Source organism: Urocampus carinirostris, chromosome 2, assembly GCF_059441175.1.
Source record: "Urocampus carinirostris isolate Australia breed hairy pipefish chromosome 2, RoL_Ucar_1.0, whole genome shotgun sequence".
NCBI classification, from domain to species: Eukaryota; Metazoa; Chordata; class Actinopteri; order Syngnathiformes; family Syngnathidae; genus Urocampus; species Urocampus carinirostris.
In genome coordinates, this window is record NC_142350.1 from 51,416,161 (window position 1) to 51,432,584 (window position 16,424).

At 37.3% G+C, this 16,424-nt stretch overlaps 1 protein-coding gene across 1 annotated transcript in view; it reads left to right on the forward strand.

Moving 5' to 3' along the window:
* Window positions 1-16,424, forward strand: part of slc9a1a (solute carrier family 9 member A1a) — a 55,328-nt gene that overhangs the window by 30,700 nt on the left and 8,204 nt on the right. Inside the window, exons 5-11 of the mRNA XM_088327034.1 lie at window positions 3,773-3,975; window positions 4,055-4,144; window positions 10,293-10,363; window positions 10,432-10,608; window positions 12,200-12,326; window positions 12,660-12,761; window positions 13,922-14,003. Coding sequence (XP_088183160.1) covers window positions 3,773-3,975; window positions 4,055-4,144; window positions 10,293-10,363; window positions 10,432-10,608; window positions 12,200-12,326; window positions 12,660-12,761; window positions 13,922-14,003 — 852 coding nt within the window. The remainder of the gene's footprint in view (window positions 1-3,772; window positions 3,976-4,054; window positions 4,145-10,292; window positions 10,364-10,431; window positions 10,609-12,199; window positions 12,327-12,659; window positions 12,762-13,921; window positions 14,004-16,424) is intronic.

Consider the following 16,424-nt stretch of genomic DNA (forward strand, 5'->3'; position numbering starts at 1 on the left):
CCTAATGATTCTCAACAGTTTGAAATCAAACAATTTTAACAACTGACCTTTATCCTTAGGACTACATGCATCTCTCTTCTAATATATTTTTCAGGCACCGTCTGGCATAACATTCAATCACTGTTTTATTGCAAAATATAAGCGGATAAGTTTTAAAATGAAAGGGTATTGCTTTCAATTCTCCCGAGACGAGTCAAAATCTATTTTGTTCACCTGTCTGATGTGCTTTTTAAATGTTCTTGCGTCACCAAGCTACTGCCATCATATGTAAGGTTTGCATCAAAAACTTCAAAAGTACCGTATTTTCCGCACTATAAGGCGCACCTGAAAGCCTTTATTTTTTTCAAAAGCTGACCATGCGCCTTATAATACAGTGCCTTATATATGGATCAATATTAAGTCGCAAAGTCTTGCAACTAAGGCAAGCAGCCACCGACTAGATTTTCCCCCGAAGGCGAAGTAGTCCGCGGTGTATGCTGGGATTTATATACCGGCGTTTCATTTCCTAACCAATGTGTCAATCATCATTTGAATCAGTCACTATTGGCTAAAGTTATTCGGAGGTAAAGGGGGCGGATCCTTTTTATCATTTACAGGCTCGCATAGGCTAAAGGGGCGAAACAAAGCCAAAAAGATGAATGTGAATCACACGTTGGGTTGCACTGTGGCATAGAGAAAACATTTTTTACTATTCTGTATTTGTAAATATTTTACTCTCCTGAATTTACTACACTCACGGTTGTAAGGAGACCATGGTTACGTATCATTATTGAACGTGATGGCTGCAAGAGAACTTAGGTGAGCTATGCGGTTTTATATTTTCCCGGTATCTTGTTTTAGAACGATCTTGATGTTTCTGTGATGAGTCTATTTTTACACTTAAATTTTTTGGGGGTGCGCCCTATAACCAGGTGCGCCTTATAGTGCGGAAAATACGGTAGTCTTTTTATTGGCCGTATCCAGGCCAAAATGTTCCTCAACTTTCTGGCAACGAAAGAAATTCATTGTTGACTATTTCTATCATCGATTTTTGTCTACAATGTCCAATGACGATTAATCAATGCGACCCTGACATATAATTTGTATAGTTTTTCTCCTTGCAAGCCCATTCAAAACCGTAAACAGCTTTGACATTTTGACAACAAGACAAAAAATAGGGTGTTATGTAATTCTGGATATTTAGGGTAAAGAGTTCCAAGACATGTAGTAGCTGTTTTAAATCCGAAAATATTTTTCCTTGTTAAACTTCAATGAAGATGCCTCCATTCTGTTGTTGGTAAACACACGCTAGGGTGATAAATGTGCGAGCCGATAAGTAAATGAGGTGCTAAAATGCCTCGTTAGGCGACTATGGGTGTGACTGGAAGCACAAGTATTCTCGAGGCTTCAGCATTTCCTTCTGTAGAGGCAGAAAGTGGAAGCGCGATCGGGCATGTTACATCACGCTGTCGTCGCATGTTTCCTGACTGACAACAGTCATTTTGCTGAGTAATTACTTTATTGGTTGCTTGGAATTGCAGCGCTGGCGCATTCAGTTTGGAAAGAAGCATTATTGTTATTTTGTTTATGAATTGATAGCTCCATGATTTTCATTGATTTTGTTACTTTCAGCAACACGAAAACAGTCCGAATAGGAAATTTTTATTTTAAAAACAGTGGTGAGATTTTTTGTTAAATAAGGGATAAACAAATAAGTATGATTTGACTTAACAAGTTCAACTAAGTTTGGATTCTATTTTTAAATACCCATTACTATCACCTAGTGGTTTAGGGTCATAGAATTGTGTCTTTTACCTGTTCAATTAGAGCTCTGGATGTTTAATTACTTATCCCTTTTCAGATTCAGATTTACTTTAATTAGGTTTGAGCAACGAGTGAAAAAGCGAAGGGGAAGACCGCCACTTGTTAAATCTTCTAAAGATTTGTCTGAATTATATTTAAAGATGCACTGAATTTCCATCGCAGAAGATTTTTCTCCTGAAACGATCAAAAATGCATTTTTGTTTTTTTTGCCAGCGTAAAATTTTGATTTTTGGTACACCACAAGTCATAAAAATGATAATTGAATACACATTCTAATATTGGCTTTGCTTAGCTGTACTGAAGCACCAAACAATCAGGGGTAAACCTGCACGCTTGTTTTTTTTCCCACCCTCAGTGTCCTCTTGAGTATAATAGTCATGCTAAAAATAATTCCGTTAGAAATTGCAAAAACCTGCTAATGCTAATTTAAGTTTAGCTTTAAAAGTGCATTACTGTACATACTTGCTACTTATTATCATGATTGAAATTTAAGTTAAATAACTTTTTTTTCATTGAATCAAAGCACAAGCATGAAATTAAACAGACCAAAAGCAGAAAAAGGCAAGCTAACTGGACTTTCATGGGCCTTGTTCAATCCAGAACAACGAAAACCTAAAATCTAGGATGAGCAACTTTCTGTCATAGAATTGCTGCAAAAACATGGGTTGAAAAAAACTGAAAAGCAGAGTGCATGGCCCTTTTCCTTCAGAATAACAAAGACAAAATGCACTTGAGCTTGATTTATGCATTTGGGAGGAGCAGTATTGCGCACTCTCCCCTCATTTTGCCATTCTCCCGGTATTATATTGACAAAGTTTGAAGCAAGTTAAAATAGCTATAATATGACATATGTTCCATCTCTTAAGTCATTCAGCACTATAACATAGAAATAGGCATTGGCCCTGGATGCCAAAACGTAAGAAAACATTTTTGAAAAACTATTCTAAAGGTTTTGGCGCAGCATTTCTGTGAGTATCAAGCCTCTTAGAATGATTTTAATATAATAAATCACTAGATGGCAGCAGTGGATTTGATCAGATCTTTGTCAACACACTTGGTGCCCTGTTTTGCTTTCTGTTTTCACCGTATGGTAGTGGGCCGATGGCCCATATGCTATATACGTACAGTGTGACAAGAAAAGCGAAGATCTAATTACGGACAGTTTACTTTTCAAAGCTGTATTATTTCTAAAACAAATGTGTCCTTTGGTCATTGTTAGTGCAGAGGGAAGACATTTCATGCACTTCTGTTATTGCCATGACTATCCGAATCATGTGATCATGTCACCAAAAACATCGGGGGCTCAAACGTTCTTACAAAATTAATGTATCGTTAATACATTAGTTTAGTATTATTGCAATCAAATGTTATTTTGCAAGCAAAGTGCCCTTGTGTTTATGGAAAATATTTCTCATTGTTTTGATATTGGAAGTATCACAAAAATAAAAAAAAAGCACAAAAGCGAGTGTTCTGCTTGAAATGTATCTTTTCGCAAATAGTTGTTTTTAAAGAAACTTATCAGTGTTCAACTGAATATTTACTACACAATGGTAAAGGCTAAACGCACACTTTTCATAATAAAGACGAGGTTTCAAGCTTTTTTGATGTGTCCTATGCCTATATAGCTACTGAGCTAAATTTTCTTTAGGCCTACACAAATGGATCAAAATGGCAAAAATTGTCTGGCCACTTCCCATTTGAGAGAAACATCTGGCACTGAATGAGTTAATAGGGAATTTCCCAAACCGTATTCTTACAAATCTTTCACAAGAAAATTGTTGCCTGTAGTTGTACCACCTTACACACTACCTCTCTTGTGACACCAGGAAGAAGCCTAAAAGAAAACTCGTAGTAATTCTACTAAATGACTAAATGAATGATAATGCGTCACGGAGCCTGCATGTCTTGCAAATGAGCAAATGATTACCATTTAAAAAAACATCCTCATGTCTATTTTCTCTTATGGCAGGTGTTGTGGGGCTGACGTACATCATCAACAAGTTTCGCATCGTCAAGCTGACCACCAAAGACCAGTTCATTGTGGCTTACGGCGGCCTACGAGGTGCTATCGCCTTCTCCTTGGGCTTCCTGTTGGACAAAGACCACTTTCCTCTGAGAAACATGTTCCTCACTGCCATCATCATCGTCATCTTCTTTACCGTCTTTGTGCAGGTAGACCCAAGGATACCCGATTGCTCGTGAATTTTGTCAAAATGATTAGGGTAACCTATCAAATTTGGTTTGATCTCAGGGCATGACCATCAAGCCTCTGGTGGACCTGCTGGCTGTGAAGAAGAAACAAGAAGCTAAGCGCTCCATCAACGAGGAGATCCACACTCAGGTTAATCTCAGTCGTTGACTACGTTTAAATGCAGGCAATAATTTCAATTGGAAATTGAATAATGGATTTCTGGAGTGGTCAGAATGGAGACAAACAAATAACTCTTTTACAGCGGTTTGTGAGTTTTTCAATTAAAGGGGATGAAGTCAGAGCGATGTTATTACGCAAACAGACGTCGTTTCCACATTTAACTTTTGACATCATATAGAGATTTAATTCATGTTCTTTCCAATTCAACTATGTACTGTGCTAAGGTGTACTCCATTGGTGCTTTCTGTCCGTTTACAAGTTGTGCTCATGTGTGGCTAGCCTAAAACATAGACCTACACTATATATGGATGGATACAAGTAATGCATCCACTATATACAGTGGAACCTCGGTTTTCGAACGCCTCTCAGTTCGAACAAATCGGTGTCCGACCAAAAATTTAGAGAAATTCTTGTTTCGCTGTTAGGTCAAAAAATCGGAGTTCGAACCCCGGTAATGCGTGAGTGCGTACGCTAAGGTGCGATGCTGAGCGGCGCACGGGTGTTTTAGCCCCTTATTATGCCTCAGAAGTAAGTCAGTGCAAGCAGCAAAGTTGCTACAGGTGAAAAAAGAAAAGTAGTGCGTACAACTATTGCATTTAAGAAAGAAATGATAGCCAAATATGAAGGAGGTGTGCGAGCGCCTTCTGCTGACCACCACAAAGGTAAGAAATCCTATTCATAAGATTACGATAACGCGAACGTACGATTAGCCTGGGTTAGCTTTAAGTTTACGTTAAACATTCAGGGTGTTGGAACGGAGCCCAACATTGAGGGTGTTGGAACGGAGCCCCCTTTCCAATGAACCGCTCACCAATTGTTGTGGAGACCCGGGTGCTAAATGACTTGTAAACGACCTGATTTTTTTTATTTTTACACGTTCATGTTAGCGTAATCTTTCGTAGGGAAGATTACAATAACGCGATAGTACGATTAGCCTGGGTTAGCTTTATGTTTACGTTAAACATTCAACGTAAACATTCAGGATGTTGGAACGCATTAAAACGATTTACATTATTTTTAATGGGAAAAAATATTTCGGTGATCGAACAAATCGGTTTTCGAACAGGGTTCTGGAGCGGATTATGGATGAGAACCGAGGTTCCACTGTATATGAATTAAAGCATTTTTGCAGTGGGGGAAGAAAATAAAATGGAAATGTTCCGGAGAAATCCACATACACATACCCTATGAGGCTTTTTTCAGTAAGTAAACCAGAGTTTGCGTGTTAATTCCTCTCTGTACTACAAGTCACACAATGCATTAGGCATAAGAATATACCAGATAAGATATAATGTTCTGTATCCATTCGGATTATTGCCTGCAATGTACCCATTGCTTTTCTGTATTCACATGAGGCACAGCATATAGAATAGTAGATTAGGGATGGACAAGACAAAGCCAAATAAATAAGATAAAGATTTTTTACAACAATCAGTGATTTTGCTGAGGACAAATAGAACCTCACTTGAAAAAGTAATATTAATCACAAATCATATTTGACCTGAAATCTCCCAAAAATGTATTGTGCCTGTTGGGTGGATTTTCTTTGATCTTCTCAAAATTACTTTTACTTTTTTATATCAATAATCCGTTCGCTCAAGTTCCACAATAATTTGGTCTTAAATTGCTGCCATTTTATGTCGCTTAGTCACAACAAGACAAAGCTTCAAAAAGGTGTATGAAAAGCAAATTTCAAAAAGAAATTCATTGTGCTGACATTGATAAAGTGCAAAAGCGGAGCGAGCGGCAGCCCTTCCTTCGCCTTAAAATGAGTCACAGAAACATCTTTCCTCGTATATATATTTATTGATTTTTACAACCTCCTAAAAAGTCTCAAGTCACGAGCAATGAAAATAAAAAAGGATATCAATACGCATAGACTACCGGTTGCCATTTCACGGACACCCCCAGTTACGTTCTCTTTGCCGAGCTTCCCAATTAAACAAAGACAGTTCTGTCTAAAACTGAATACATTACCGCAGTACAAATATACTTCTAGTTAAAGAATTGCTTCCTATTTTTAATTTTTATTTTCTAGGGAGGTTAGTCTTATTATACAGTGGGCTTTGGTGTGAGCCATGCTAAAGCGGAAGTAGCGTTAGTTAATTATCTCTGGTGCTCATAAGGAACAATCTACTGCAAGGCTTTAAACTAGGTATCTCAAACTCGTGGCCCCCAGGATGATAGTTTGAGGCCCCCGCCTTATTATGAAAGTTAAAGGGACAGTGTGTGTTATTTTCCCACTAGATGTTGCTGTATTCTGTCGTGCCTGTCAAGTGCTAAAATAACATAGGAAGAAGACAAAATACTAAGTCTCGAAGTGACCAAAACGCACTTTATTTTTTATTTTTTAAATAAGAAGAAAATAAAGAAGATATAGAAAGAAAAGATAATTGAAAAAACAGGACAAAAGTAAAACTCGAAGAAAAAGGCAGAGACAAAGGAAAAAAAAGACAAAAAGAACAAAAGAAAAAAAGTACAACATTAGAAAAGGAAAGGTGAAAAATGAAAGTAAAAAGAATCAGACCAAAATTAAAACTCAAGGGAAAAATGAAAAACATAAAAAAGCAAAAGGAAAATTGCAGGTTACTTTTTACCCATTTTAGGATTTTTTTTCTTTAATTCCTTTCTTTTCTTTTTTACTTTATCCTTTTTTGCTTCTTTTTTCCTTATTTCTTCTTCCCTATTTTTATTCTTTTTAAAAAAAAAAAAAGTCTTTCCTCGAGAAAGGCTTAGTAAAATTTAAGAAAAATAGAGTCCTTTCTTTTCAAAATTTCAGTCCCTTTAGTTCTTAATCTTCCTTGGACTGATTTTTTTGTTGCACTACACATTACAGGGACATTTAGTTGACAAATAAAGATCGATGCCCCTTTAAGAACGGAGGATTTTTTTTTATCAGCGCTGTTTTTTTGGAAAACCCCATTTGGCCCAACCTCACCCGGATCCTAGCTATAGCGCACCCGATTCAATTGAGTTTGTGAAGGCTGCTTTAAATGTGACGAATTTTAAATCAAGGAGCCAATTTAATCTTACTTATTTTAACGAAAAAGGAAAAACATAATTTAAACTCCAATTATAACACACGGCTCCTGCAAAAAGAGGAAACAGAAGTTATTTGGCAACCCTGAATTGTGCTTATTTGCGCCACTTTTAATTGCTTAAAAATTGTGTACTAACATAAAGTGGGGCTACATTAGCAGCGGTATATTTATTTGACCATATTTGGACGCCATTAGGTTCCTAAACGACAGCTACTTGTTATGGATGAACACTTTTAAAGGAATGCTGTTTGAAAGCACATATTATCATTTTTTATCCTTTCAAATATAAAGTAGTTATAAAACCCCTTTTTTAACCTAGCTCTTTAGAATGGTAGCCAAAAGATGCAAGTTTGAATAGTTTTGCATTCTCATCATGTATGTTGGCTTCAAGGAATATTACTACAGTGGTACCTCTACTTGCAAGTTTAATACGTTCTGGGAGTAGCTTTGTAACTTGATAACTTGGTAACTAGAGACTCATTTTGAAAGTAAACGTGCAAATCTGTTCCAAGCTTTGCAAAAGTACAGTATATTGTTTTCATAAATCCATCAGAAAATGAAACAAAACATGGTAAAATTAGATTACATTACAAGAAAAAAAATGCGAGGTACATAATGTAACAAAAAAAAGAAAAACAGAAATATTAGAAATATTCATATACCTATTTGCCCCACGTTTCTTGAAAAAATTGATCCAATGATGTCTGCTCCTGCCAGCTTTTGACAATCCATTGGAAATGCGCGAGGTAAATGTAGTGATAGCTCGAATTGTCAACTTTTTTCTGAATTATTCCTTACCACAAACTCCGAGACTTCATGGAATTTGCTAAATTGTCTTTAATTTTGGCTGCTTAAATGATGGCTGCGTCGTCCCTGCTATCTGAACTATGGTGGTGACACGAAGATCATGCTGCTATCATGGATGCGCACTGGGTTTCTAGGCAGATTTTAAACATTTATTTGATCGATTTTTTTGATCGCCAGTTTGTGTACGTTTCAGAAACTCTGAGAGCAGCCAATAGCAGCACGTACTACTGTACTTTTGCTTCCGTATCCTAAAACGCCTTTGTAACTAGAGGCAATATTTCCCCGTTCGGGTACTTATGTAGAGACATTTGTAAGTAGAGGTACCACTGTAATGAGAAAAGCTTGTTTTTGTCTTTATACCCTGAGATTGTCTGGATAGGTTTAAATTAAAATTGATGGATGGGCAATGTAATTACTAAATGTCCCCTCACAGAAAAAACAGTATGGTCTCTCCTTTAAGTTGCAAATTTGGATCAATACTGCCATCTACAGGTGCTCTCACGGCTTTTCACATCCTCGTTAACCATCGACTATTTAAAGACCCAGTGTGTATTAAAAAGCAACATCTCGTAGTGCTAAAATACTTAATTCAAATAAAACAGTTGATTCAAGTAATAATAATACAAAGACATCTCATCAACAATTTTTTAAAGACTTTTACAAAGCTTACAGTGTCACTCGCCTTCCACATCTGAGCCCTGTGTGTGATGGTCCCTGAGTCTTTTGATTCAGCCATCTTAGACTTTTTTCACTATTTCTTTCTCTTCCCACTTATGTTAGCTGCTTGGCTGCAGACTGTAGCTGCTCTTGAGTGGACTTTCATCTCTTCATCGTCTCTAGCCTTCCATAGCTGACCCCTGCATTTGATGGTAGCTGAGACAATCTGTTTAGGCATCTTTCTTTCCCTCACTGTTTCGTTTTTTTATCCACTCATTTTAGGCACTTGGCAGCAGACTATGGCTCGCCATTACCTGCAATTTTTATTGTTAGCTGCTCCTGCTGCATCCTTCAGTGTCACTCCAGAGCTGAACCCTGCATGTGATTGCCTGTGTTTTAGGCATCCGTATTGTTTTTTGTTTCCTTCTCTAGTCACTCATGTTAGGTGCTTAGCTGCGGGCTATGGTTTGCCGCTAGATGTTATTGTTAGCTGCTCTGTGTAAATAAAGCTTCATCCTTTCAATCACTCACTTTACACAGCTGAGTCCTGTGACTCTGGTATCTTTTACCGTTCTTCCTCTGTTTCCTTCTCTAGCCACTTTTATTTGCTTCTTTGCAGTAGGGTATGGCCAGAGCCTCACTGCTATTGTAAGTTTCTCCGTGTAAATAAATCTTGCTTCTTTCTTTAATGTCACTCATCTTTCACTGCTGTTCCATGATTCAGGATCCTGATGCTTAACATTTTTTGTTTGTTCTTGCTGTCTTTCTGGTCGTTGTAGTGGCTTCTCCTGCTAACTGGTAAAGTTAGCACCCCACACTAGCTGTGAACAACAACCAGCTATTAGCTCTTTTTAGCTGCTCTGTATTTTGTTGTCGTTTGCGGGGATTAACACTAGCCTTCATGTCCTGTTGCTGGTTGAAATGCATCTTTGCTCCAAAAGAAAAAATATGGAAAAAAGCTTTGCCAAGTTGTATCCTTCATGCTTCTGGAGTGTGTCTTTTTGAATGCCGACACTACAGCTCCATTTCAATCTAGTGGTGAATAATCACTGCCACTTTAATATTTCCTGCATTTTTATTAAATCTGTTTTATCTTGTGTCATGTGTTTCCCTCCATTTTTATTGGCCCATTAAGAAACATGCACAGGACCTCAACATTCTGAAATTTCCTAGCACGTGGGTAACAAACACTGTCTCGTACATTTAAAATGAGTCACCAGTGTTTTCACTTTTACTGAACAACCGCTTTTATTCCACTCATAAAATGGAACCTCTCTGCTGGAGTGCGGTACGTCATTAGTGTTCATCACAACAACATAGCAGAGATAATTTTACTTTCCTAGCCACTCACAGATTTAAAAAGACATACAAAGACGAGACGCAAGCAACGTTGCTGACAATTTATATTGAAAATTGTTCTCGCTGAAGAAACAATCACAAGCCTGTCGACCGAAAGCTGAGCAATGAGCGTGTTAGTGACCTTAGGCAAATGAGTCACCTTTTGCAGACAATGTCTGTGTGTGTTGGGAAGATTGAATTCCAGACAATTTATGCACTGGAAAAAAAACACCCTTGAATCAGCATAGTCTAATCATTTTTTTCTCCACGTTCAGTTCCTCGACCACCTCCTGACTGGTATCGAAGACATATGTGGACACTATGGGCACCATCACTGGAAGGACAAGTACGGCAAGGAATTCACTCTGTATACATTCCAAATAGTCGATGCCATTGTTTTGCTTCCCTCTCCAGGCTCAACCGCTTCAACAAGAAGTATGTGAAGAAGTGCCTGATCGCCGGTGAGCGATCCAAGGAGCCGCAGCTCATTGCCTTTTACCACAAGCTGGAGATGAAGCACGCCATCGAGCTGGTGGAAAGCGGAAGCCACGTTAAATTGCCCTCCGCCATGCCGTCCACTGTTTCCATGCAGTGAGTAGACAAGACTGGCTGGCCTTTTATAAAACTATAACCGTTTGAATATAACATATTAAGTCATGTATAACACATTAACAATGAACTCAAAAGGTTTGTGTACGCTTTATACCCGAGGTTTAATGGTAGTATATCACTGTATTTCTGCAATGATTGATCAGTCAAAAAATATAGCTGACCACAATCGCAAAACATTGGATGCAATGGGAATCAAACTTGGGTCACAGCGGTGAAAGCGTAATGTCCTAACCCCTAATGGGAATAAAACATGGGTGGCAGTGGTAAAAGCGTAATGTCCTAACCCCTAACCACAAGTGATATAGATGACATATGAAAAGGGCTAAGATATGATCTCATTATCACAATATTTTTTAGTTAAAAATCGCAATATTTACTCATAGTATCAGAGACAAATTTTAAAGAATGAAGAAAACAGTTGTCCTGATAATTTAAACAAATCCAAAAATATTCATGACAATGGAAACAACTCATTGGTGAATCAAAGTTTGAAGGAGAATTTAAATGAATACATTGTATATTATATGTAGGTACTGAATTTGTTTACTTTGTCAATATATTGATTTAATTATGGCTGCACGTTTGTCACTTATAATGCTCAGTTTGAGCTGAAAAAAACTTTAAAGAACATTTTATTACGATTCTAATTCAAATATTATGGGTACTGCAACACCCTGTTTATAACCTGCACAAAAACCTTCAGTTATTTTTTAGGTCGAAAAAAATGAGCATTTTTCAACATTAAAACCCATAAATTAAATCCTCCTTGCACATATCTTTCAGATGATGTAAAGAAAAACACATTGAATATATATATTTATTTATTGATTTGTTTTATTTAATGCATTTAAAAAATATCAAAAACCATCCTTAACTCACCTAAAGAAATTAGGTTGAAATGGATTGAAGAGGCAAAAGTAGTGCTTTGTGTGTTTGCTTTTGTGACATCATTTTGACAGTGTACCCTATGTCAAATGTGTGGTGGTTCAGTAAAATTTAGGGTAAAGGGTCCAGGAGATCTGGATCATTTTACTCTGGGGATTTTGTTGTTGCTTCTGCCGTCTGACAAGGCTGTTTGATAAGCATTGTCCGTTTGAATTCCTGTACACTTAATGATGAGTTTCGTGCCTGCACAATGTCATTTAGCTGACCTTCAAAGAAAAAGATTTATAACAATCCGCAATATATTTTGATCTGTTAAGTTGTAAGCCTTTTTTAAAATTTTACATGGCTTTATAATTTACCTTTAGCGAGTGTGACATAAAGAACAAGCCCAACCAATTTCAGAGATAATCAAAATCCAAGACTCAACCAATCAATAAAAGAAAATATAATGTTCATTCTTTTTTATGCTGTCATGGCCCACAAAGTATTACAACAGAGTGCCCACGAACTACAGCAGTGAGATAAAGCAGCACATTGTTCACCAGCTGCTTTTTTATGCTGTGGAGCAGTTTGATAGGCAACCAGCGTCAAAGTCAAACAAGAGCGATTATGCAAGTCTGTCTCGCCGCAGTCGATAACACAAGCTTGAAAAATAAGATCTGTCGTGATTGTGTGATTCATCCAGGAATATCCAGCCCAAAAAGCCGCCACCCTCTAAGCCAGAAGAGCGTGCCCTGCCTCAGCTATCCAAAAGCCGAGAGGATGAAATCCGAAAGATCCTCCGAGGCAACCTTCAAAAGACCCGGCAGCGGGTAGCTATCATTTTACTAGCTTGTTGAATACAGTAGTATCAAAAAGTATGTCAACCTTTTTCAATTTCTCTGATTTCTGCATAAAATCACCATCAAATGTGATCTGATCTTTTTGAAAAACCACCCAAACATGTATATATTTCTCTATTTTTTAAAGATAGCATGCGGAAATTTGCAGAAGGGGGAGTAACTGAGAAATTACAAAAGGTTCAGATAATTTTCATTCCACTATATAGTCTTCCATGCTGCTAGATGATGATCTGACATAGGCTAAGATAAGAATAGTTTGAAACTAATGAGGATGTTTTCTGTTTCTCTCCGTGGTGTTTTCAGCTTCGCTCCTACAATCGGCACACCTTGTTGATGGATCCGGAGGAGGACAATTTCAGCGAGTTCCTCCTCAAGAAGCAGAAAATGATTGCCCTGGATAAGAAGGTACAAAGAGGTTAAACTATTAAGAGGAACGCTTATTCCACAAAGGTTAGGTTAATAATTGCTGTTTACTGTCACAAGTAGAATGATGTCACGTCAGGCTAAAAATGGCAAAATGATTACCATGTTTCTCAGGTCAGATTAACTGTCATGACACTGCTCTCTAGTGTCTTCATTTTACCATTGCATTTCTTCTTCCCTCGTTATTAACGGCAGCTGGCATGAGTTTGTATGGCACTGTCCTATGAAGTGTCATCGCCCCCCAGAGGACAGGTACTTGCTACACCTAAACAGAGCAGTATAAAATGTGTCTTTTTGCAAAGATTACTAGTAATTATTGACATTTAGTATGGATCCTGCAAAAATTATGGTGTTATAATGTGAAAGAAAAGAACTTCCTGCAAGTGAATATGTAAGGCACATATTACCGTTGTTTTATGTTATATTTGTCTAAAAATTTCACACGTATGGTTCAGATCCACAAATATATTTGCGATTAACTCAAGATCTAAAAATCATATGTCTTGATAAATGCACATGTAAAATTAAAAATGGTATATTTAAATCGCAGATATATTTGTGTATCAGCAAAATACATGATTCACACTCGATTTCTTGTATTAATGGTACTGCAGAAATTGAAAATTTGGCTTTGAAAGTCCTTATAAAGTGCTTGAATTTGGCCACGAAAAGGGTGTACAAATCCAGATTTATTTTCCTTATAATTAAAAATGATTCAATGAACTAAAAAAATATATATATTTGCAAGGATCTTGTACAAAGAATGTCCATAAGATTGTGATAAATACTACCAAATACATTGTGACGCAGTTAATTCACATTTTCAAGGAAATACTTCACACAGAACTTCAAGGTGAATAACATGTAAAGTCAATTATGCACCACAAAACAGTTGAAGCAGGGAGTGTGAGACATGCGGTAGCACTCGTGTCATTCCTGAGCGTGTTATGGAACATTGTACATCTCTAAAGGAACAGCGTTGACACCATCAAGTTGTCTATGAAAGGCACAGCATGTTAAAGAGCAAGGAAATCTGCTCATTAGGCAAAAAATGAGATGATAATACAATCAAATTCAAACGGATATCAACATTTTGTTTGGAATACGAGTAAATCATTGGTGATGTGCATGTCCTTTCCCAGATCCAAGACATGAATAACTACCTGACGGTGCCTGCTGCTCCCCCCGATTCTCCGACCATGTGCAGAGCCAGACTAGCCTCAGGTAAACACATCCATTGGTGTCAAACCAAACGCTGCGCACAAACACACGCACACACACACACTTTTTGTTTGCGTCGTATTCGCACAGCAATATGAACAATAATCTATCCCACTTCCATTTAAAATATTCCCCCGCTCCCCTCAACTGCTAATTGCACGCGGCGGCCACGATGTAAACCCGTGTGGTTTCGTTTTTAGGCAGACACACTGATTTCAAACCTGTTCTGAAGCAGAAAGCGGACACTGTCAGTCCAGGTAGGAAATGAGATGATGACTATAATAACCCCTCCAGGCGTAACTAGTCACCATCACCAGAGTGCTAACACGCATGCTTCACACTAGCTGCTCGTTCCCTACCCACTTAGTTCACTAAATTCGTCGTATGAAATGATCCCAGTTGACGATCTGTGCATTGTGCTTGGTTTTATCTTTTTTTTTTACTGCATTTATTGACTTGAAGTGTTTCATCCTGCATACACAAGCAAATAGAATGACTGTCTGCATGCACAGGAGTATTTTTTTCCTCAAATGATGAATACAGTTGGTACTAAGAAGCTTCTTTTACCTTACATTTTTGAGTAATATTAAGGCAAATAAGTTGATTAATAAGAAATTGATTAATCCATTCATTTATTTATATTTTGATGACTAGTCGATCAATCGGATAATTCAAAATGTCTGTGTTCTCAAGCATGGCATCATTTCAATTTTAAAAAAGAAGTTAGGAGTTTGTCCAAAAATTTTATCTTTTTAAATTTATACCTTGGGTCCAAACCAAAACCACCAAAAACATACATTTAATGAGAACCCAAAATTGCTACAAACGTTCAGACATTAAAATTGTATTTTCAAAAATTTAGAACTTTGTCACTCTATAAAAACAGATTAAAAAAACCTGACATATACTAAAATGTGTTTTTTCTAACTCAAAATAAAATAATTATTGTGTAGTAGAGAAACCAATAATTACCATTGATAAATAGTAGATTTGATCATGATTTGTTGCACATTTGAGAGTAAAAATTGTATTTAACATTCAATTTTATAAATAATGTGTTATGCTGCAATTTTGTAAATTTTTTCCCTCCACATTTTTCTGAACAGTCACGGCTGCCAAGGGCTTTCCTGTTTTGTTTGCTCTTAGTTAGCCCTTGTTGGGTGTCTAAAGTGTAGTCTCTGGCCAGCTAGCCTTGCGTTTGCGCCAGTTTTGCTGTGTCCCTTGCCAGGTTCTTATTTATCGCCGCAGCCTCTTTTTTTGTTGGTTCCCGGTTAAGCCAGGCTGCTCAGTATGTGTTTTGTAATCGGCTAGCCTAGCATCAGTGCCGGTTTTGCAGTGAGCCTTAGTTTGTTTACTCCCGTCCGGATTCGCAATAGCCGCACTAGCCCTTTCCGCTTTCCAGTTAGCCTGGCTGTTCACTGCATGTTTTTTGGTCAGCCAGCTTTGCCTTTTACCTTTAGAGGCTCTGAGTGCCTTTCACTGATTGGTCCTGGTTAGCTCTCCGTGTGTTTTTTTTTTTTGCCAGTTAGCCCCTTGTGGGCTGCTGGAAATTGTTGTACCATTACTGCATCCATCCGTGACACAACACCTAGGCATTCTCCAGGAAAACAACCATAACGTCACTTAAAACACTTGTAACCTTTTTGACTAATTAACACAAACGATATGGTTACTGGCTTGCTAGGATGGTGTCTTCAGAATGCGTTGGCGCGGAAAACAATACCATTGAAATATATATATATATATATATATATATATATATATATATACGTAAATCCCTGAAAAGTTTTAAAAGGCATTTAATTCATTATTCCAAGAACTAGGCCTTAATTGGCATTAGAATGTCTTACATCCAATTTCCGAAAGTCATAAAAAATTTGAACACAATAAGATTGATATTTGTTTAAACTTAAACGATTTAGTAACATTTATCAATTGTCCTTTCTTAAAATTCACTGATTTACTTTCGTGGCAACATCGTGTGGCCCCAATTACAGAACTAGCAAAACGGCAATGTGGTTTCAGTCGTGTCTTTTAGAGAAGACACATGTCCTGGGTCTACCCACAATAGACATAGCAACTTTGTACAGAGACGTTTAATTTGAAAAATAAGAGTAATTTTAATAAGACGAATGTTTTTTGCCGCGGCTAAAAGCTGTGCGGGGTAACGTGTATAAGACACGATCTATTTTGTGCAAGAAATATGTGTTGTTGTTTTTTTTTTGTCTTGTTTGTGGAAATTGTTTTGTCTGTTTTGTCGACTTGGTCTAAAATTTGTTTTGATAGTCTTAGAAAGTCTTGAAATTACCTTTTCTTAAGCTGTCGGAACCCTCATTTTGATTTTATGCAGAAATCAATTACTATTTTTGCAAATTTTGCATGTTTAAGAATTTGCAATTGCCTTTCAGTTTGCACTGTTTAAGA